Source organism: Globicephala melas, chromosome 9 (genome assembly GCF_963455315.2).
Source record: "Globicephala melas chromosome 9, mGloMel1.2, whole genome shotgun sequence".
NCBI classification, from domain to species: Eukaryota; Metazoa; Chordata; class Mammalia; order Artiodactyla; family Delphinidae; genus Globicephala; species Globicephala melas.
Window position 1 is genome coordinate 23,097,232 of NC_083322.1, and position 19,569 is coordinate 23,116,800.

Sequence of the window (19,569 nt, forward strand, 5' to 3'; positions counted from 1 at the left end):
GTTTGCACAGGGCTGACAGGGCAGGTACCTACTTGTATCCTCCCTTCCAGGAGACACCTCCACCTGTCCATTCTCCTCCCCTACAGCAGGGGGCGTGCTGACGCCGCCAGGATCGGCACTGGGCTTCCTGGGGCCCCTGCCTTTCCCCACTCTCCAGTCCCAGCCTCTCTGCACAGGTGCTGTGGGATGGGCAGTCCCAGGTGGAGGTGAGAGTGCCTGGCTCCTACCGGGGCCAGATTTGTGGGCTCTGTGGCAACTTCAATGGCTTTGCCCAGGATGATCTGCAGGGCCCTGAGGGGCTGCTCCTGTCCACTGAGGCTGAGTTTGGGAATAGCTGGCAGGTGAGTCACACAGGAGCTGGGGGGCCGGGGGGAGGCACAGTTGAGCATGAATCTCAGAGCAGCCTTCTGGTATGGAAAGGGAAGTTTGCACACAAGGTGGGCTTTGGGGCTTTCAAGGAGGTTTGGGGACTTCTTGCCTGCTATGGTGCTGGGGGAGGCAGGATGGCCTGTTGAAAGCGGTCTCATCATCTGAATCCCCAAGCCCTGCTTTGCCGCTCACGAACTGTGTGACCTTGGACAAGTCACTTACCTGCTCTGGGCCTTGGTTTGTCCATCTGTAAAATGGGAACAAAGGAAAAGTAGCTGATGCTTCCTTTGCTGTTCTTATAGGGAGGTTTATGAGGCTAAAACAAAATATTTGGTGCAAAGTGCTTTGAAGAACATAGCACACAAAGGTCGGCTGCCAGTGGGTGCTGCCATATAGAGCCGCTTTCCCCACCTAGGTCCCAGAGGGGCCAGGACCTGGTCGGCCCTGTTCCAAGGGCCGTGAGGTGGATCCATGCCGGGCAGCAGGGTACCGTGCCAGGCGTGAGGCCAACGCCCGGTGCAGGGTGCTGAAGTCCTCCCCGTTCAGTCGCTGCCATGCCGTGGTGCCACCAGAGCCCTTCTTTGCCGCCTGCGTGTATGACCTCTGTGCTTGTGGTCCTGGCTTCTTGGCTGACAAATGCCTCTGTGACGCCCTAGAAGCCTATGCCAGCCACTGTCGCCAAGCAGGGGTGACTCCTGCCTGGCGGGGCCCCACGCTCTGCGGTAAGGGGGCAATGCCCAGTGCGAGTTGGGGGAGGGGTGACACGGAGGGCTCAGGTCTGGACAGCGTAGGTACAGGGAGGGTCACAGGGGGTGGGCCTGGTGACTGGAAAGTGACTCTGCTTTCCACTCCACCTGCAGTGGTGGGCTGCCTCCTGGACCGTGGCTTCGTGTTTGATGAGTGTGGCCCACCCTGTCCCCGCACCTGCTTCAACCAGCATGTCCCCCTGGGGGAGCTGGCGGCCCACTGCGTAAGGCCCTGTGTTCCCACCTGCCGGTGCCCCGCAGGCCTGGTGGAGCACGAGGCCCACTGTATCTCACCCGAGGCCTGCCCCCCAGTCCTACTCACTGGGGACCAGCCACCCAGCACTCTGCCCAACCCCAGCCAGAAGCCCCAGGGCCAGGAACCCTGAGCCAGGACGACACCGACCAGAATTCATCAGGCTAGAAGTGTCCCCTCGGAGAGAAGCTCCCACACTGCCCGGGCATCGGGAGCCTGGCTCTGGGCCCCGCAAAGGCCCCAGCCGTGTGGAGTCAGAAGCAGTAAACTCGGGAACTGCCCTAAGGTTTCTCTGTGTGAATGTGTGCTGCCTCTGGGCGCTGCGCTGGTGGTGTGGGCTCTTTGGAACATGGGGTCCAGAGGTCAGTGTCCCCAGACTCAGGGTGGTAGCAGCTGTGGGGTGGACTTTGCCCACTCTCTGCGCCTGCATCTCTGGGCTGCCCCTACCTGCCACACCCTGGTGCTGCCTGGGAAACCCTGCGATGGGCAGAAGGAGGACCCAGGTGTCCTGGTCCCAGCCCTGTGTTTACATGTAGCAGGCACGGCCTGTGGCCCCCGTGTGCGGCCCTCTGTGGGGCTCTCTGTGGATCCAGGTGGAATCCTGCAGGGGCTGAGGAACACTGGGAAGGGGCTCAGTGCCCACATGGCATCCCCCTTTCCTTGGGGATATTGAGCGCTCAGGCACCTCCCGGGCCACCCTAAGAGCTGGTGACACAAGGACCCCACGCCTGGGTGGGGAACAGGAGAGAATGTTTCTGTGATGACATACAGACACATGTGATGAAATACACACACACACACCTCAAAAACCCAGATAAACACATGCATGTATCCCTCGTGTGTTCGCAGCTACACCCACCCCTGACGGACATGTGGGCAGGGGACACACATGTGACTTTCAAAGACATCCTTATAGGGGAAAGGACGTGGGTTTTGAAATAGGAAAAAAAAATCTCTTTCTTTGACAAGAAAAGTCTCTTTTCAAAGAGAACTGTATTTTGAGTTCTCTCTGCTACCTACCAGCTATGTGACCTTGGTTTTCTTAGGGACCTTAGCTAAAGATTGGGGTTGGGGGGACCCTGGTATTCCAACAGGGAGTGAAGGGAGGGCGTTGGGCTGAACCAACCCCCCCCGCCCCCGCCCCAGCCTGCTTCCTCAGCCTGCTTCTGCTGCGGCCCCTTTCATGGAGCGGTTACAAAGCGGCAGGCAGGCCAGGCTGCTCATGACGGCAGGGGATGCGAAGACTACAGACCATCACGTATGCCTGTTCCCTCCCCTTGTCGTTACTTCTACAAACTGTGTCCTTATCTGCTGTATCTCGTGTGTTGCGGAGAATAAACAGAGCATGGACAGCTTGGAGCAAGCACTAGGGAAGCGCGTTACTACTCACACTCGGGACCACATTTTCCCAGAGGCTGTTTCTCGTGCTGTCTGTCCCCAGATGAGGGAGACAGTGCCATGTGTTAGGTAGGACAGCTTACTCTCTGGGGCCCGGTTTTCTTTTCTGTGAAATGGGGATGAAAACGATACCACCTACTTCATAGAGTTGCTTCAAGGAAGGATTACGTGTACGTAGCATTTTGTGTCCTGGCATACAGTTAGTTGTTGGGAGCTGCTGCCTGTATTGGGCATATATCACATACCATATAATGCAGTTGCAAGCTTCAGATATACATTTGACATTTGAACAACACGGGTTTGAACTGCACGGGCCCACTTATGCTCAGATTTTTTTCAATGGTAAATACCACAGCACTACACCATCCCAGGTAGGTTGAATCCTCGGATATGGAGGGCAGACTATAAGTTATATGTGGATTTTTGACTGCAAGGAGGGTTGGGCCCCTAACCCCCGCGTTGCTTAAGGGCTAACCGTATGTATAAAATAGATGCTCATTTGGGACTGCAAACACATGCGCACACGTCGCTCTCTATCAGGGCCACAGTCCTCACCTCACACTGCCACCCACGTGGCCGAGAAACCTGCATCAGAGTCAGGTTTCTCTGAGACTTGGCTGGGGCCCAGGCCCTGGCTCAGATGTCAGGGCCCCACGTTACTGAGCCCAGGAGCCTTTGTCTCCTCCTTGCGCCTGTCCGCAGCTCCTCATCTTCCTCCTCTCTCCAGGAGCAGCTGGGGGAGGGGAGGGGGGTGGACGTCCTCCCTGGCCCCCTGCCCCATGGAGCAGGCAGCCACACCTGGGGGCCTAGGGCTCCCCTGTAGCCCCAAGCAGGCCTTGGCCCTGTACCAGCACCTCTTCCGGTGCCCTGCAGGCCTGGGCCAGCTCTGGGCTGCCCTGCAACAGGTGAGGGTGACAGGGCACCATCTACGAGGGGGCAGGCTCTCCATGGGGTCTGACTCCACCTTGCCTCCCCATGTGGGAGATGGCCGGACCTGTCCCTCAGGCCTCGAACTGCCCACCGTGCTGCTGCAGATGGAGCGGAGCCGGCGGGCCCAGGAGCAGGTAGGCGGTCGTCGGCCAGGGAGGGTGGCAGAGCGCAGGATGCGTGCCCGCTCACATCCTGGCACCCCACCTTCCTGCAGCTCCTGTGGGATTTGGAGCTGCTGACCGGGGCGGGGCTGGGCGTCTCCTGGCCCCCCTGGGCCCAGTTCTGCGGTCTGAGGGACCGGGCCCAGTGTGCGTGGAGCCAGTGCAGCAAGCCCCGTGGTAGGACGGATGGGGGCTCTGAGCGGCGGACGAGTGGGGTGAGCTGGGGTGTGGCTGAGGGCGGGGGTGTCAGTGAAACACTGGGGCACTTGTAGTGGTTGAGAAGTGGAAGGAATGTGGGCTCTGGAGACAGATGGATCTGGGTTCAAATCTCTGCTCTGACGCTCCCTGTGGACCGTAAGCCTGTTTCCTCAGCTACAAGATGGGGAAGATAATAGCTCTTTTTCAGAGCACTGCTGGGAGGATTGTGAACTCATCTGTGTAAAGGATTTAGCACCATGCCTGGCATACAGGACCATTCTGGCTTGCTACCATTCCACAGTGAACTATCTTGGTCAAATCAACAGCGTGGTGACACCTAGAAGCCTTTAGACATGGCTGCAGCAAGGGAGGAAAGCAGGCCTGGCGGTGCCCAGAGGGCAGAGGCACTGATGCCCAGGGTGGCCCAGAGATGAGACCCTGAGCAGCCCCAGCCCCAGGCCCCTCCTTCCGGGGCTGGTGGCTGGTCCCACCCTTCTAGGAAGGAGGGTGCTGTGGTGACTGGGAACTAGGATGTGCCTCGAGTCCTGGCTCAGCCACCAACTGCCTGAGGCCCTTTGGGCAGGTTAGTAGCTTGTAGCAGGAGGGGGTGTTAGTCATGACCACTAAGGAAGTATCCAGCCAACACTTTTAGCCAAGGCTGCAGTCTCATCTGAAGGCTTCAGTGGGCAGGAGGGATCCATTTCCAAGCGCCTTCACTTGGAGGGGAAGTGGGGGGGGTGTCACACAAGGGCACAGATGCCAGGAGGAGGGATCACTGGGGGCTGTTGTAGAGGCTGCCTGCCACATTGGGGGATGATGCCCTGTAGACTAGGGTAGCCCCCCCCAATCCTTCCAGAATTCCAGGCTGTGCCCATCGCCCCAGGCTGAGGACTCCCTGAGCCAGGACCGTCAGCTTCTGGAGGGGTGAGTCTCCCAGGGAATTCTGTCCACTCCGTGTTGCCACACAAAGTGACCAAACACTGGACCCTTTGCCCTGTCTCCCTCCACAGCCCTGCCCAGCGACCCCTCCTCGGGCCCCCAGATCCTCCTGGGGTTCTCACTCAGTTGTACCCATGTGGTTGCCCCACAGCCTCTGGACAGGGTAACCCTGAGTTCCAGCTCCTGGAACCCAGTGGTGGGTGCAGGCGTGGGGAAGGCCTCCGTGGACTGAGTTTCGATCTTGGGGTGGGAAGGCTCCGCAGCCTGCTGTGGGTGAGGAGTCTGGCAGACAGGCTGCCCCCAGCCAATCGGAGCCCAGATGCAAGAGGTGCACCTGAGGCAGCCTTTGCACTCCTGCAGGGGGCTGGCAAAGGACCCATCATCAGCCCTGGATCTGACTGAAGCCAGGTTTGCTGCAGACCCAAGGTGGGAGAGCCCTGGCATGCCTGCAGAAGGGCCCACATCTGGTACGTTGACAGCAGGGGTTTACAGCCAGGAGAACAGGAGCCCCTGGGCTGGAGTGGCCAGCCTAGGTTGGGAGGAGCGGGGAAGCCCTCACCCCAAGTCCCAGGATTCCAGTCCATCCTCACCTATTCTTTGCCTCATACCTTTTTGTGGGCTGCCAGGGGCACCCAGGGACAGCAAGTAGGTTTTCTTTTATACGCCAATTCCACCTGATTGGTGCCAGCTGTCTCAGGCACTGTGTCCAGGAGGATTCTGAAGCTAAGCTGGGGCTCAGAGGAGAAAGTGCTGGGAATGACTGTCTGTCCTCCCTGTCCTCCAGCGAGGAGGGAATGGAATGGCAGCTCCAAGCTGCCTAGCTGCCACCCTCATGCCAGGCACTGGGGAGATACAGGGCACAAAAGAGACTTGGCCAGTCAGTTGTCCTCATCCCTGAGGAGATCACAGCCTAGTGAGAGGGTGTGACAATAAACAGGCAATTAGAATTCAGTGGGATGGATGCTGTGAGCCCTGGGCCTGTTAATTTAATTTAAATGAAACAGGCTGTCAAATGATTTGTTAAATAATAAGCCTAGCAAACTCATAAGCTTTTAATTGTGACATCATGCATGGGAGAGAGGAGGAAAGTGCCGATGATTATTTTCTGATTGACAGAAAAATTTTTACAAGTATATTATCTCTTGGGAATACATTGATGGGAGACATCTATCACAACATTATAACCAGTGAAATAAATGATCTAGTAAGACAACAGATCAGAATTACAGAGGGACAGGGTTGGAGGTTATTTTCACAGTTCATGGCAATAATTTCTGAAGGCTTGGGAGTCTTATCAGACCTCTTTGTTCAGAACTCTTCAAAAGACAGATTTGTTTTCACAGAGAACATTCCCATTTGGTTACCGTTATGAATATTCTCATGTCCATATTGCATAAAGATGGCATTTCTTGTGGGAGTTCTCAATTTAAGACGAGATCAGGTTCTTCTAAGTAGTTTTATGGATGCAAAACGATGCTCCTTCCTCCACAGCTGCAAAGGAGCAGCGACATTTCATCTCTTTTTTTTAGATTCCTTTCGTTAATTATGAAGACTTGCAGTTTTTAGGCTAGCCTCTGGCCTAAAATTCCACTTCTTGAATTTCATTTGGTTTTGCTGTCGGAAACCAAGGAAGAGCTAAAGAGGATTAGCCTTAATAATAGGAAAGTCAGGTGCATGTTGTGGGGCTGGACAGGCACACAAGGACAAAGTGCGGGTGTCCTTATGAGGGACTGAGGAGCCTGGAAACCAGTCCCTTCCTGCTCCTGGGCCTCCCCTGGCGGTTTTGAGGAAGAGGGTGTGCAGGTTCCTCGGAGGTGGTCCTTGGCTGGGAGGATGAGGAAGATGGGGTCTGCTGCTGGCAGGCAAGCCTGAGAAGCAGGCACATAGCAGGCTGTGTAAATAAAGGTGGAATGATGAACCGCGACAGCCTTGAAGTTCCAACACCAACCCTCAGGGTACCCCACCACCACATCCCCTCACGTGCTGGGGACTCCCTAGGCTTCTTGGTTCCAGTTCTGTGGGATGTGTGTGAGGGCCTGGGACATGAGCAGAGGGCTCTCAACATCCGTCTCTCTCCCTCAGGTTGCTCACAAGAGCTGAACCTCACCACCAGCAGTAGCTTTGGAGAACCAGGAAGCTCAGAGTTCAAGGTGAAAGGGTCGAAGCGTCCTGGGCAAGACCCCTCTCAGATTGGGGATAGCAGAGGTGGGGTGTGCCTGGGAGGAGACTGCAGGGGTGAGAAGCCCACAGCCAGGTGGAAGAAGGGGCCATCACTGAAGCACCTTTTACACTACATAACATGGGTTTTACGAATTTAGGAATCGGGCAAGGGCCCTAATGGAAGTGAGGCCCACTGGGGTAGCCACTGGGGTCTCCAGGCTCCCCTGGGGGAAGTGGCCCTGGCACGAGGATTCCCTCACAAACCCGGGAAAGGTGCTCTTCCTTCCTAGGAGCTGGCCCAGAGGGAAGACGGGGAGCTAGCAGGGCCCATGCCCAGGGGCCCCATCAACCACCATCCAGAAGCCTACAGGAGAAGCTGGCTCAGGGAGCCCCAGGGCCCTCAGGCCTCCCCTCCCAGGGCCTGCCAGAACCCCCGGATCCCCTGGAGGGGCTGAGCTGCAGCCTGGGCCAGGAGAGAGCAGAACTAAAGAAACTGCTAAGAATTGAGATTCCTCAGAGTCAGAGAGAGGGGGCCCCTCAGGATCAGAGAGGGAAGGCCCTCCAGGGGGAGGACAAAGAAGTTCCCCCAAGTAAGAGAGAGAAGACAAACGAGGGTCAGAGCGGGGAGGCCCCTCAGGCTCTGAGGGAAGAAGTCTCGGAAGGTCAAAGGTGGGAGGCCTCCCAGGGTGAGAACAAAGAGGCACCTCGAAGTCAAAGCGGAAGTCGCCTTAAGTGCCGGAGAAAGGAGGTCCTCCCGGAGCAGAGCGAGGATTCTCCTCAGGGCCCGGAAGTGAAGACGCTTCAGTCTTCCGAGGGCAGAAGCCGTATCTCACAAGCCTGGGAGGTGGCTCGGGGAGAGGCACCTACACCGCCCCGGGAGGAAGGCGGCTCCCTGGGGATTCCGGGGGGCTTCTGCAGGCCCCTGGGAGAACGGATGCCGCAGCCTGGGGGAAGGGAGGGCGCGCACCCGCGGGGAAGAACCACGCAGCTGAGGCAGGTTAAGACCGGTGGCCCGAGAGGAGAGAGCGCAGCGGCCGTGAGAGAGCAGGGGCCCGCCCGGGAAGGGGCGCCGGCTCCCCTTACGCCCCCGGGGCCTCCGGCCCGGCCGCCGCTCCCACGCCCAGGAGCGGTGTTGCTGGCGGCCCTACGCACTGGTGGTTCCGAGCAGCGGGAGCGCCCCGCAGCTCTCCCAGGGCATCCGGGCCTGCTGAGCGATCCGCACTCGCTTCGGGGCCCGGGAGGAAGCCCTGGCCCCGCGGAGCAGGAGCTGGGCGGCTCCATGGGGCTCCCGGGCGCCCTCGGGGGGCGGAGGGAAGGTGCCGAGGCCCCCAGAGCCTCGAAGACCGCGTGGCCCGAGTCCCCGAGCAGGGACAGGCGGTCTGCGGGCGTGAGCGCGGCGCAGCAGGAGACGGCTCTGCAGCGGCTGCTGGAGCTGCACAGTGAGGCCAGGCGTCGGCGGCAACAGGACCGCGAGCAGCAGCGGCTCCGGGTGCGCGGCCGGGCCGGGAGGGCGGGGCACCAGGGGGCGGCCGATCGGCTGCTGACAGAAGCCTCCTCCAGGTCTTGGAACGCCTCCGCATCGCCAGGAACCGCCACTGCCGCGTGCATCCCTTGAGACCCCCACCGAGCCCGGCTCAGCTCCCACGACAGGCAAGACCCCTAGGCGAAGGCGGTGGGGCCGCCAAAACCCTGCCTGGGCGGGGGACGGGGCGCGACCTGGGTCCCTTTGACTTGCGCGCACCGCGCACTTGCGATGACACCTGCGGAGCGGGAGGGGCCGGCCTGCCCGGCTGCTGCCCTCTGCTGGCCGCATCGAGCCCCGGGGCTGGGAGGCGCGGGCGCTCAGCGCTCGGCGCCGCCCCAGGAGGACGCGGCCGGGCAGCGGAGCGCCCTGCGGGAGCAGCTGAAGCAAATGCAACGGGAGAGGACCGGGCGGCTGCGAGCCCTCGGGGCCAGGTGAGGGGTTCGGGCGGGGAGGCTTGTGGGGTGGTGGCCGTCCCTTTTCCCTGGCATCTGGGATGAAAGGCCACTCTTTACACAGGAACACCCAGAACTTCCAGCAACTTCTGTGGCCCCCTGGCTCTGAGGAGCCTGCGCCTGGAGAGCATCGCTCACTCTTCCCAGCCCTCTCTGGTCACTGCTGAATCCTCAAAGGGACGATTAAAGAGACGGGGATTTAAGGAAAAAGCAAGAGGGCAACCTGTAGGTCAGAGGTAGTTTCAGAAAGGCCCGGAACGCAGCCTCAGGGCCTGGGGAGAGCCAGACACAGACACGCATGGCACTTTCGGCCCACCACGTGTGTTATTTCTTCTTCCCTCCCCTAAGCCCACTGCCTGGCCCAAGGTCAGAGGGCCAGGTCCCGGGGGTCAAGCAGTGCGAAGGCCCCATTCTTGCGGAAGAAAGATTCAATGCGGCACATCTTGCAGGAGACCAGTTCTTGCTTCACTGGGGGGCCTGGGAAAAGATGTCAGAGGCCAGGAATGGATTCCTGGGAAAGGAACTCGCAGAGCCCGGGAGCCCTGCCTGCATAACCCTAGGAATCTGCCTGTGTTGTATCCACTTTGTAAGTGTGAAAAAATAAAAAGAAGTGCTTCTGAGGAGTGGGGGCTATGGGGAAACAGGGAGCTGGCTGGCTGCCTGGATCAGCAGTGATGGCCAAATGCCAGTCAGCTGTGTGCCAGCATTTCCCCCAGCCTCAGAATCCTCCATGGAGGCGGGTGGTGGGACTCCCAGCCGTGCTTGTTACAGACAGAGCTAGACTTCTCTGGGGCAGACAGGGCTTCTTTCTACCTCCTGCTCCCCTTTCGGGGTTCACCTCCTGCTTTCATTTGGAAATTGCTCCCTTTCCTCCCCATTTAGGGCCCTGGGGAAAGTAGGGGGATTTTTTTTAGGTAAAATTTCAACTGTGTTTATCACCAGCCATCCACCTTTTCTGTGCAGGAGCTGGAGAAAACATGTGACTGAGTAGTCTCACTTGAAATTCATGACCACAGACAGCAAAGGGACATGTCTCATCGCCCAGAAAACCCACAACACTCCCTGGCATATTCTTTTCCCCACACCTGGACTCTTCATCTCCAGCTGCACCATTGCCTTCGCTCCTCTCCTGCCCAGCCGATGACCATGACTCAATCCAGATGGACAGCCTTCTGGCCAATACCATCTCCCTACCCCTCGCTGTGTCCTCTGCCTTCTCCAGTTTGATCCAGCCCTGGAGCTCCCTGGGTAAGCCCACCCAGTCTCGGGGCTTTAAAGAGCACCTATATTCTGATGACCCCCAAAACTGCATCTTTAGCTCTGACCTCCCTCCATAGGGCGACTCCCATACACAGCCGACTCACCAACACCTCCAGCGCAAAACACCCAACACTGACCTGTCTTCACACACCCCCAGCCCTGCCCCCGCCCCAGTCTCCCCTGCTGTAGCTGCTTCAGCTGAACACCTGGGCATGGCCATTGCATTCTCTTTCCTTGTCTCTTTCAAACCATCAGTAAGTTCTCTTGATTCTTCCTCCAAAGCATATCTGGAATCTATTTCAGCTCTACCGCCAATCACCCTAGCCCAAGCCATCGTCATCTCTTGCCAGGATAGCTTAGCCACCTGCCAGAGCCTACTCGTGTCCCTAAAAAGGCCATTACCTACAGAATAGTCAGGGTGATATTTTTTAAAAAGTGTATCAGTATCATTTACCTGTTTAAAACTCTCCATGGCTTCCCCTCGAATTTAGAGTAAAACCCAAACTCCTCCTCGTCATTTAGCTCACTCAGCCTTTAGGTCCCCAGAGAGGCCTTTCCTGACAGTCCAGTCTAAAGCCGCACACGTGCCCTGTCCCCCTCCCCCACCATGCCTGGCCCTCTCTTGCTCTTACGTTTATGGCCTGGACCCTCCACTAGAATGGACATCCCCAAAAGGAGTGTCCACGTGCCTTGTGTGTCTAGCGCCGAGAGCGCTGCCTAGCTCGTGGCAGGTGCTCTGTGTTTGTGAGGCGAATAATTTCCGGGAGGTTAGGGCTCACCCAGCTGCCAGCCATATGTGAAGTTGGTGGTGATGGGGAAGAGGTAGCGCCTCTCTGGCATGTCCAGTTTTCGGGTGTTGAGGTAGCGGTAGCGGCCCTGAAAGTCGTGGGAGATGCCTTCATACAGCAGGGCCCGGGTGGCAGGCAGGACTGGGTACATTTCTGGCTGAATAGGAGCCTCCAGGGCAGGGCTGGGGGCCTCGGAAGGAACGGCTTTGGGGGCGGGCAGGGGTGAGAGTGGGGCTTTGGGGGGCAGGGTGGGCAGCTTGAGGGGTACGTGGGCTGCAGTCTTAGCCTTCTGCTTGGCCTTCACCATCGACCCATACTTGCGGTGCCATTCACAGCGCAACACCTTCTCCCTCAGATACTGCTCCTTCCAGAAGTTCTGCCGCACCGTGTCCATGTTAAGTTGCCGAGACATGGTGGCGAAGGAAGGAGCAGGACCAGGGTGACTGCAGCTGAGGGGTGAGCGCAGCAAGCAGAGCCTTTCTGACAGCAGGTGGCTGCCCAGGGATGGTCGCTCGGCAACCGAGCCTCACCTCACACAGGGCCATGCCCTCAGCGCCTCACATGCCTCGCTTGCTGAGGCAGCCTCAGGCCGGGGCCCACTGGCTAAGAGCCTTGATCCCCAAACCTCTTGCTTGACCCAGGCTAGTATCACAGGCTTCCAGGTTTCCTGTGATTTCTGCTTCCTTCCCTTGAGGTCTGGTCCCCTCCCAGCCAATACAGACTCAAGCTGGGGTGCCAGGGGACTGGACGCAAGCCTCCTTCCCTTCCTCCCTGCCAGAGCTGGCTACCTTTAATTCAGACGGCCAACCTGGCACAATCTTCCTGGTCCAACTCCTCTATGCCTGGATCTCTGGCAAAACCTTTTCCAGCCCTGCCAGTCGAGTCCACTCCCCCACCGCCTCCCCACAACAGCCTCATCGCACACGTGTCCTTTCTAGCACCCAGCCTCAGATCGGAGAGAAGCAAGAACTACTTTAATTTAACATCAACAAGGACACTGTATAACAGCACAGGGAAGAGGTAATGGAGAGAAGACACTCAGGCTTCCTATACCCTAACCAGCCTTGATTTGAATGGCAGAGGCCCAGCAAACTGGAAGCACCTCACCTAGCCTCTCAGTGGAGTGGGAAGGGGCAGGGAATTGGAACTCAGAGGCTCGAATTTTAGAGGAGGGCTGATGGCAAGCCTGGGGAGAGGCCACATGGCTGAGGGGAGTTCCCTAGCGCAGGTCTTCGGCCGTGAACATGCCCCTGGCCCTGCGCAGGATGGAGTCCTTGGCAGCATCGTAGGGGTGCTCCTTGGATGGGATCTCCAGCACGGCCGGAATGGAGCGCTGGTGGGCATCGAGCGCGTGCCGCACCATCTCTGCGATGTACTGGTTGATGAGGATGATGCCGATGTCGTCCCGGTTTAGAAACTGCCTGTAGGGAGAGATGAGAAGGGAGTCCAAGGCAGCCCACTCTGAGTTGGTGGGCTGGGCTGCAGAGGGGAACGAGCTCGATCCAGAGAGTGCAATGGACAAGGATGCTACACTAAACTCTCTTCATTCTATTTAGAATCAATTTCAGTCCAAAGCTAAGGGCCATGGCTTCTACCTCCCCTGCTTGGAAGGCTCCCAACCGAACAGCTAATGAAGATGAGGGTGCATGCTGGTGTATTCCTTACGCTGCCTTCGGGTAAGAAAGGGAGAGGATAAGAATATATACATCTGTCCCTTTGTATCTGCATAAAGAAAAAGAAAGATAAGGAAAAAACTAAGTGGTTACGGGGTGGAGGAAGGAGGTAATGAAGTAGAAGAGGTTGGGGTGGGAGTGTGACTTCTCAATGTATATACCTTTTAAATATTAATTTGTAAGCCACATGAACACATTAACCTTTCAAAAGAAAACAGATTAAATTTTTTAAGGTTGAGGGGGCGCTGTACAGACCACTGAAGGTCTATGCTGATGAGGGCAGGGGGTGAGTCAGAGGGGAAGTTTGGCCTGAGCCAAGAACGCAACACAGGAAGAGGAAAATCGATAACGAAGGAATCACACTTTCCACACAGAGAGAACCCGACACTGGGCTCTTACTTTCTTGTGATCAACCACCCATTCATTTATTTACTCGATAAAAACTGTTTACTGAGCAGCTTACTCTGTGCCAGACACTAGGGCAGGTTAGACTTGATGATTTCTGAGATCCCTTTTGGTTAGAAACTTGGAAAATTCTTGAAGTAAAATTTGTCCTTCTCTCATGACAACTTGGGTCACTTTACCGGACTGCTTAGAGAGCGGCAGAGATCAGCCTCCCGGGTCAGGGCCTATCACACCCCAGGCAGCAGGAACCAGCCTCAGCCGGTAGCTCGGGGCTGGGCTGTTTAGGGGGAAACAGTGGGAGTGGTTTGTTCCTGGGACTTGGCACAGGGGCCCTAGAGAAGGGGTGTGGGAGAGAATAGGGGGCTGGCACCCTTAACTCTAGCCACCAGGACGCCTCCTGGATTAAGGGACATGCCTGCACCCACATTTTGAAGCTATTGCTCTTAACCCAGAACAGGAAGGGAAGATTTGAAGTGCATGGTCTCAGCAGAAGGTAGGACAGTCCTGATATTGTCCCCTGTGCTCAGGACAACGGGAAATTCCGAAGCCAACTGAGGAGAGCTACACAGGCAGAGTGTAGCCCTGGCTTAAGAAAGGCAGAAAGGGTGGGACTGGGCTCAAATCCCTGCTCGCTCTCGTCTGAATCACAGAGTGTGCCTTAACCTCTCTGAACTTAATTTTCTCACCAGTAAGTGGGAATAACCCCTACCTCACAAGGCGATTGTGAGCCTCTGAGGGAGATGAAAATACAGGAAAGCCCGAGCCCACTGCCCGTGTGTTCACTGAGTGTGTGGTTCCTCTAGGTGTCAACTCGCAAGAGAGTCGAGTGCTTGCAATGCCCGGAGCCTGCTCTACGGGTGAAATGTGGGAGCCCCTGCAGGGGAGCTGAGACTAGCCCCCTCCGGGCCTGGACCCTCCGGACGCTCAGCTCTGGCGGGCCAGGCTTGGCCAAGGGGCTGGCGCCCGCCCGTCACGAGCTCTGTTCCCCTTCTTTCCTGACACACGGTCATGTGACAGGGGGGAGTTTGTGGATCCGACATAGCTCCGGTCCCACCGAGACCCAAAAGGGAACTTGGGACGCGGAGGCCCCCTTTTCGGAAGCGGAGGTGGACCGACTTCCTCGACCCTCTTGGACGGGGTCTGACACTTCGGCCAAGGTCTGGAAGCCCAGGGCCGCCCCCCGCCTTCTCCCCGCGCTCCCACCAGGCAGCTGAAGGTCCCGTTCAGGCCTCGCGGGCTACCGTACCGGAAAGTGTCTTCGATCTCATTGATGGTAGTATCTTTCTCCACCACCAGGAAATTAGGGTGGCGGTTCTTGTTAAGCTCCCCTATGCCGCCCAGCAGGAAGCCAGTCACCGTGTCCTCGTCTCCGATCACCGCAATTAGCTTCCCCCTCCCCGCCATCCTCACAGTCCGGCAACGATCAGCCGCAGCCTCCGGGTGTCACCAAAGCCCCGCCGCGGCAGTGCACCTCCTTTTCGGCCGCACCTCCCCCCGCCCCGCTCTTTAGGCATGCGCAGTTCCACCACTCCGCCTCCCGGGACATGCGCATTAAGAGCAAAAGCGCCTGAATCCGAATACGGCTGCGCCATAAAAGGGAGGTCCGAACCGGGGAGCTACGGTTCCCAGAAGTCCACGCGGCACAGCAGTCTCTCGGAGGCGCGTTCGATCGGTAAGTTCGACGAACTTGTTGAGGCTACTGCTGTTAGGCGCCGAGACGCCAAAGAAAAGACGGTACCTGTTCTCGAGAGTAAGGTCCGAGTCTGTATCGTGTATGTACGTAACTGTGACACAGCTAGTGTTATTTATTCAGTTAATAAAAGGATGGGCAAGTTAATGATGATACTCTGTAGTGAGGTAGAGCGTTGACAAAGCACTGTGTCAATTGCTAAAACGTGAGAAGTACGTGGAAGCAAACATCAGGTGTAACTAACCCATGGGAGAGGGGGCGCGCAGAGAAGGCCGCCAGCAGGATGAAGGGCTAGAGGTGAGGACGAGAGGGTGTTCTCAGGAAGAGGAGCAGCACGTGCGAACACTTAGCGGGGACTAGAGAGAATAAGTGCCTTTAAGAAAAGATAAAGAATCTGGAAGTTATCCTGAGGACAGAGTTGTTCTGAAGCCACTGAAGGATTTTAAGCAAGAGAATGATATGGCCAGGTTTATGTTTTAGCGATAGCATTGAGATCGTGCTGTGTGTGGAGGTAAGACTAAGATGGAGAAACCATTGTGGTAAGAGATGGTGATGGCCAGAAAGAAGCCAGGGAGTGGGGATGGGGAATGTGAGAGTCAGGTGGAGTCAAGAGATATTTAGAGACAAAAATGGACAGAACTGGGTTTGCGGTTGGTTATGTTTGGGAAGTTAGACCAGGTGACTTCCAAGTTTCTGGCCTGTGCAGCTAGGTGGACAGGAGTAACATTCCTCAGGGAGTGAACTCTGTATGAGATGAACATGTCGAAGGAGAGAGGTCCGCTCGCTCCTCCACCCTTTTAACAAAAAGGCGTCCTGCATCTGGCATGTGATTTGCAAGTTTAGAGCACTTGAGACATCCAGATGGTCTGGTCTATTGGTTATCTCTGTGATGGGCCTGGGATTTGGACATACCTGGTTTGAATCTCGACCCTGCTACTTAGAGGTATGATTTGGGACGCATCACCAAAGTTCTCAGGACCGTGATCTCTTCAGATAATACTATGCCCACCTCATAGGCCGTTAGGATTGAGGTAGAGGCACTAAATGCAGAGCACCTGTGGCCATACTGCAGTTGGGGGAGAGCAGCTGAGCTGGATATCTATCCATAAACACATCCGCTCACAGGTGGAGGGCAGCCGAAGCTGAGGAGGCCAGCAAACCTTGCAGGAAAACGCTCCCATCTGGGGGCGAGGTGGGAGGGAAGGCAGAGAGCGAGGAAGGGTGTGTGTAGAAGCACTTGGCTCAGTGCCTGGCACAGAGCTGACCCTTAACGGCCACGAATGGTTGGGTACTTGAGAAGGGATCCTGCCTTTAAAGGGTCCGTCAGGTAAAGTAGGGAGCTGAGACAGTGCCACGTTTATCACACACGCCTTCATTCAACCAGCATTTAGCAAATGTGGTCATGGAGAGGCTGAGGACACAAGATTGATAAAATACAATTTCTGTCCTCAACTCCCTCGGGACTGAGGGGAGAGTAAAAAATATCACAGGGAGGGAGGTAGACCTACAGAAGAAAGTGGGCCCTAGAAGAGTCTTGCAGGGGAAAGGTAAGAAGAAACTTAAAGAGGAGCCAGGAGGCAGACAGCCTATTGAGTGAAGAGGCGGGGGGAGGGGGTGTTTGGAGCCAGGCCACGTGTGTTGGGTTTTCTTTGGCCTACCCAAAGAATCATTGGGGGATCAGTTGAGTGAAATGCTGCTTTGCCCTGCTCTGGCTACTCAATTGCTCATTTACTCATTGGTCACACTTGTCTGTATCGGACCGCCCAGGGAGCACAGTCTGGTGAGGGAGACCGACCCTCAGATACAAGGTCACAGATGAGGGTAGTAAATGCAGCCAGAGATGTGCCCCAGGTCAGTATGAGAGCTGGGGGCAGGTCTAGAAGGACTAGAAGGACAGGAAGGGGTTTGGGAAAGCTTCGTGTTGGCCAGGAAGATGAGGAGGGTGGAGAGGCAAGGGTGTTCCTGGGCAGAGCCCCAAACTGCAGCACGGCTGCCTGGGAAACTAGAGGTTGTGGAGAGGGTTAGAGGTGGAGGGTGCAGTGAGGAATGGGCACAGTGCCCGACTGGGGGCTGGGGGCCTTTTTTTTTAAGATGTTGGGGGTAGAAATTTATTAATTAATTTTTGCTGTGTTGGGTCTTCGTTTCTGTGCGAGGGCTTTCCCTAGTTGTGGCAAGCGGCGGCCACTCTTCATCACGGTGCGCGGGCCTCTCACTATCGCGGCCTCTCTTGTTGCGGAGCACAGGCTCCAGACGCGCAGGCTCAGTAGTTGTGGCTCACGGGCCTAGTTGCTCCGCGGCGTGTGGGATCCTCCCAGACCAGGGCTCGAACCCGTGTCCTCTGCATTAGCAGGCAGATTCTCAACCACTGCGCCACCAGGGAAGCCCCTGGGGGGCTTTTTGAATGAATGGGTAGGAAGGCTGGTGTCTGAACCTATAGGCCTTGGAGGCCTTGTTAGGACACGTAGACTAGCCTGGAGAGAAGGGAGCCACAGAAGGGCCCTGGGCCAGAGAGGGCCATAGTCCCTGTGATGTGACCCCGCCCTCTGGCTGCAGTGTGGAGGGCTAGTTGGAGGGAGCTGGCTGGTGGGCCAGGAAGGCTAGTGGAGGGGCCAGTTCAGGAGGGAGGACCTAAGCCAGGTCAGGGCTGGAGGTGGGGAGGGAGCAGGCCCAGCTTTGACCCAGGACCTGGCTGGAGTGAAAGGTTCCTGGGTTTGTGCCTGCCTGCTGGGTGAGGAGCATTACTGCTTGAGCCAGTGCTGTTTTAAGGTCCTAAAAATTTTGAGAACATCCTTGAGATCAGGCTGAGTGGAAACTGGCCTCCTGGTGGTCCTAGGGCAGTCTTCTAGAACATAGTGTCCACCTCCCTCTCCCACCCACCAGCTCTCCAGGAATCTGAGGACCAAGCCCACATCCCTGGCATGCCCCCCCAGCCCCTTCTTTCAAGCATTCTGTCAACATTCCAGACCTCCCCAAACAGATGGCCCAGAGGGGGCCGCTCTCTGCCCCAGGCCCTCCCCCTTGACCTGACTCAGTCCTCCAGGGGAGAGGCAGCCAGCCTCTGCTTCCCAGGGCCTGGTGGCCAGCCGTGGGGAGCACACACACAAGGAACAGCCAGGCCTCTGCGACAGGCGGCACTTTATTTGTTTTCCACCTAAACGGCTCCCAGCTGAGCCGCATGACATGTGCAAAAGCCCCCCAGAAAGCTGGGCCTCGCAGTGTGTAAAAAAAAAAAGCCCCCCATGGGGCAGAGCTGTGCAATCTTAAAAAAAAAAGAGAAATCAGTCCCCCAGGAAGCCTGGCTGGTATCTCAATTGCCCGGGGCCAGGACACGCACCAAGCCTGCTGCTGCTGGGTCCATTTTCTCCTGCGATTGTGCTTTCTCTTCCAAGTCCTTAACGCTCTGGGGTTGTGGCCACCAGAGGGGCCGGATGCAGTCCTCAGTGGCAAGGAGGCCCCGCTGGCAGTGCAGTTTGAGGGCGACCTCTCTCACACATGCAGACACCCCCAGACACGTGCTCCCCCACTGGCCTCAGCCCCGCCAGAAAACTCAGGGCTTCCCTGGCCCCCCAACCTCCAGTTCGCCCTCATGTCACGTCTGAGGCAGGGACACTGCCCTGAGACGGACGAGGCCTTCCAACCCGGGGGGGCAGGGAGGGGGGCAGTGCCACTCCTTCCACCCCCAGGGCAGGTGTTTGTGGTGTCTGATTCTGCGTGCGTGCATCTGGGTGTGGCCTGTTTGTGTGTGTGTGTGTCTGTGAGTGTGTGTGGCCAGAGGTGGGGGCCGAGGCCGGGGGAGGCACTTCTGGGATTCAGGGCACATTGACTTTGAAGGGGCTTCCAGGGACACTTTCGTCGCCCCACTTGACGATGAGGATGTAATCCCCTTTCTCCTTGACGGTGTAGGTGACGTTGTACACCCGGTTCCCCATGTGCTTCACATACACCTCCTCACAGGGGGTCTTGGGTCCGTGCACACCCACCATCATCATGTTGGTGCCTGGAGAGAGAGGGAGCGAGGGTCAGGCTCACCCCAGGCCCTTGGGCCCACGTTCCCACGCACCTGCCCACCCTGGGGGTCTGCCCCCTTTCCCCCCGCTGCCTGCCTGCTTTGCTGCAGTCCACGGTGAACGAGTTCTTCTGGCCCACAAAGGCCTGGGACAGCCCAGGGCCCCGTGTCACCACCTTGCTGGCATCTGAGGAGAACTTGGGGATGGAGCTATAGCTGGAACCCCGACTTGAGGACGACTTGGTCACAGTCTCCACCAGGACCGTGGACGTTTCGTGAAGGCTGTGGCCTCCAGACAGCCGGGGACCTGAGAGGCAGAGTGGGTGGCCACGAGCCTAGTCAGAGGCCTGCTCTTCCCCAGGCGGTAGGCCGTGTGCCAGCACTGACAGCCCCGCGTCCCCTTCCTCAGATGCAGCGTGCTAGGAGTGGCAGCCCGTTCCAAACGGCTCCGGGGCAGGCTTATCTCGAGGTCTGGAGCCTCGATGGCTCCCCCCACACCCGACTTCTGGGCTTTGCCTGGGACCCCAAGTCACAGGGTAGAGTCCTGCTTTGAAAAGGAACATGTATCCAACTAATCCTTCACGCAGCTTCCAAAAGGAAAGCTGGCTGAAACTTT

The 19,569-nt window shown here is 57.3% G+C and overlaps 4 protein-coding genes across 8 annotated transcripts in view; 1 reads left to right on the forward strand and 3 right to left on the reverse strand.

The window, feature by feature from the left end:
• Positions 1-3,679, forward strand: part of KCP (kielin cysteine rich BMP regulator) — a 46,096-nt gene extending 42,417 nt beyond the window's left edge. For all 3 annotated transcript variants that reach the window (XM_070046312.1, XM_060305349.2, XM_070046313.1), the window contains 3 exons: positions 177-341; positions 785-1,091; positions 1,230-3,679. In XM_070046312.1, coding sequence (XP_069902413.1) covers positions 177-341; positions 785-1,091; positions 1,230-1,501 — 744 coding nt within the window. In that variant the 3' untranslated portion in view covers positions 1,502-3,679. The remainder of the gene's footprint in view (positions 1-176; positions 342-784; positions 1,092-1,229) is intronic.
• Positions 3,680-9,498: 5,819 nt separating this feature from the next.
• On the reverse strand, positions 9,499-11,591 carry SPMIP1 (sperm microtubule inner protein 1). The gene is made up of 2 exons (XM_030853770.2): positions 11,171-11,591; positions 9,499-9,608 (listed from the first exon to the last, which is right to left on the reverse strand). Exons 1-2 carry the CDS (start codon positions 11,589-11,591, stop codon positions 9,499-9,501), a joined length of 531 nt encoding a protein of 176 aa, XP_030709630.1.
• A 540-nt stretch (positions 11,592-12,131) lies between these two features.
• Positions 12,132-14,765, reverse strand: ATP6V1F (ATPase H+ transporting V1 subunit F). The gene is made up of 2 exons (XM_030853769.2): positions 14,504-14,765; positions 12,132-12,600 (listed from the first exon to the last, which is right to left on the reverse strand). The coding sequence occupies exons 1-2, from the start codon at positions 14,659-14,661 to the stop codon at positions 12,399-12,401; spliced, it is 360 nt and encodes a 119-aa protein (XP_030709629.1). The 5' UTR covers positions 14,662-14,765; the 3' UTR covers positions 12,132-12,398.
• A 3,300-nt stretch (positions 14,766-18,065) lies between these two features.
• Positions 18,066-19,569, reverse strand: part of FLNC (filamin C) — a 28,016-nt gene continuing 26,512 nt past the window's right edge. For all 3 annotated transcript variants that reach the window (XM_030853737.3, XM_060305348.2, XM_060305347.2), the window contains 2 exons: positions 19,051-19,260; positions 18,066-18,944 (listed from right to left, as the gene is read on the reverse strand). In XM_030853737.3, the coding sequence (XP_030709597.2) occupies positions 18,757-18,944; positions 19,051-19,260 (398 nt within the window). In that variant the 3' untranslated portion in view covers positions 18,066-18,756. The remainder of the gene's footprint in view (positions 18,945-19,050; positions 19,261-19,569) is intronic.

What these genes read in the sequence shown, in the direction of transcription:
- ATP6V1F (XM_030853769.2), bottom strand. Translation starts at nt 14,661, where the DNA reads ATGGCGGGGAGGGGGAAGCTAATTGCGGTGATCGGAGACGAGGACACG. An exon ending in GAGATCGAAGACACTTTCCG is followed by an intron (nt 12,601 to 14,503) that starts GTACGGTAGCCC and finishes CTCTCCCTACAG; the next exon opens with GCAGTTTCTAAACCGGGACG.
- SPMIP1 (XM_030853770.2), bottom strand. Translation starts at nt 11,591, where the DNA reads ATGTCTCGGCAACTTAACATGGACACGGTGCGGCAGAACTTCTGGAAG. An exon ending in CACATATGGCTGGCAGCTGG is followed by an intron (nt 9,609 to 11,170) that starts GTGAGCCCTAAC and finishes ATCTTTTCCCAG; the next exon opens with GCCCCCCAGTGAAGCAAGAA.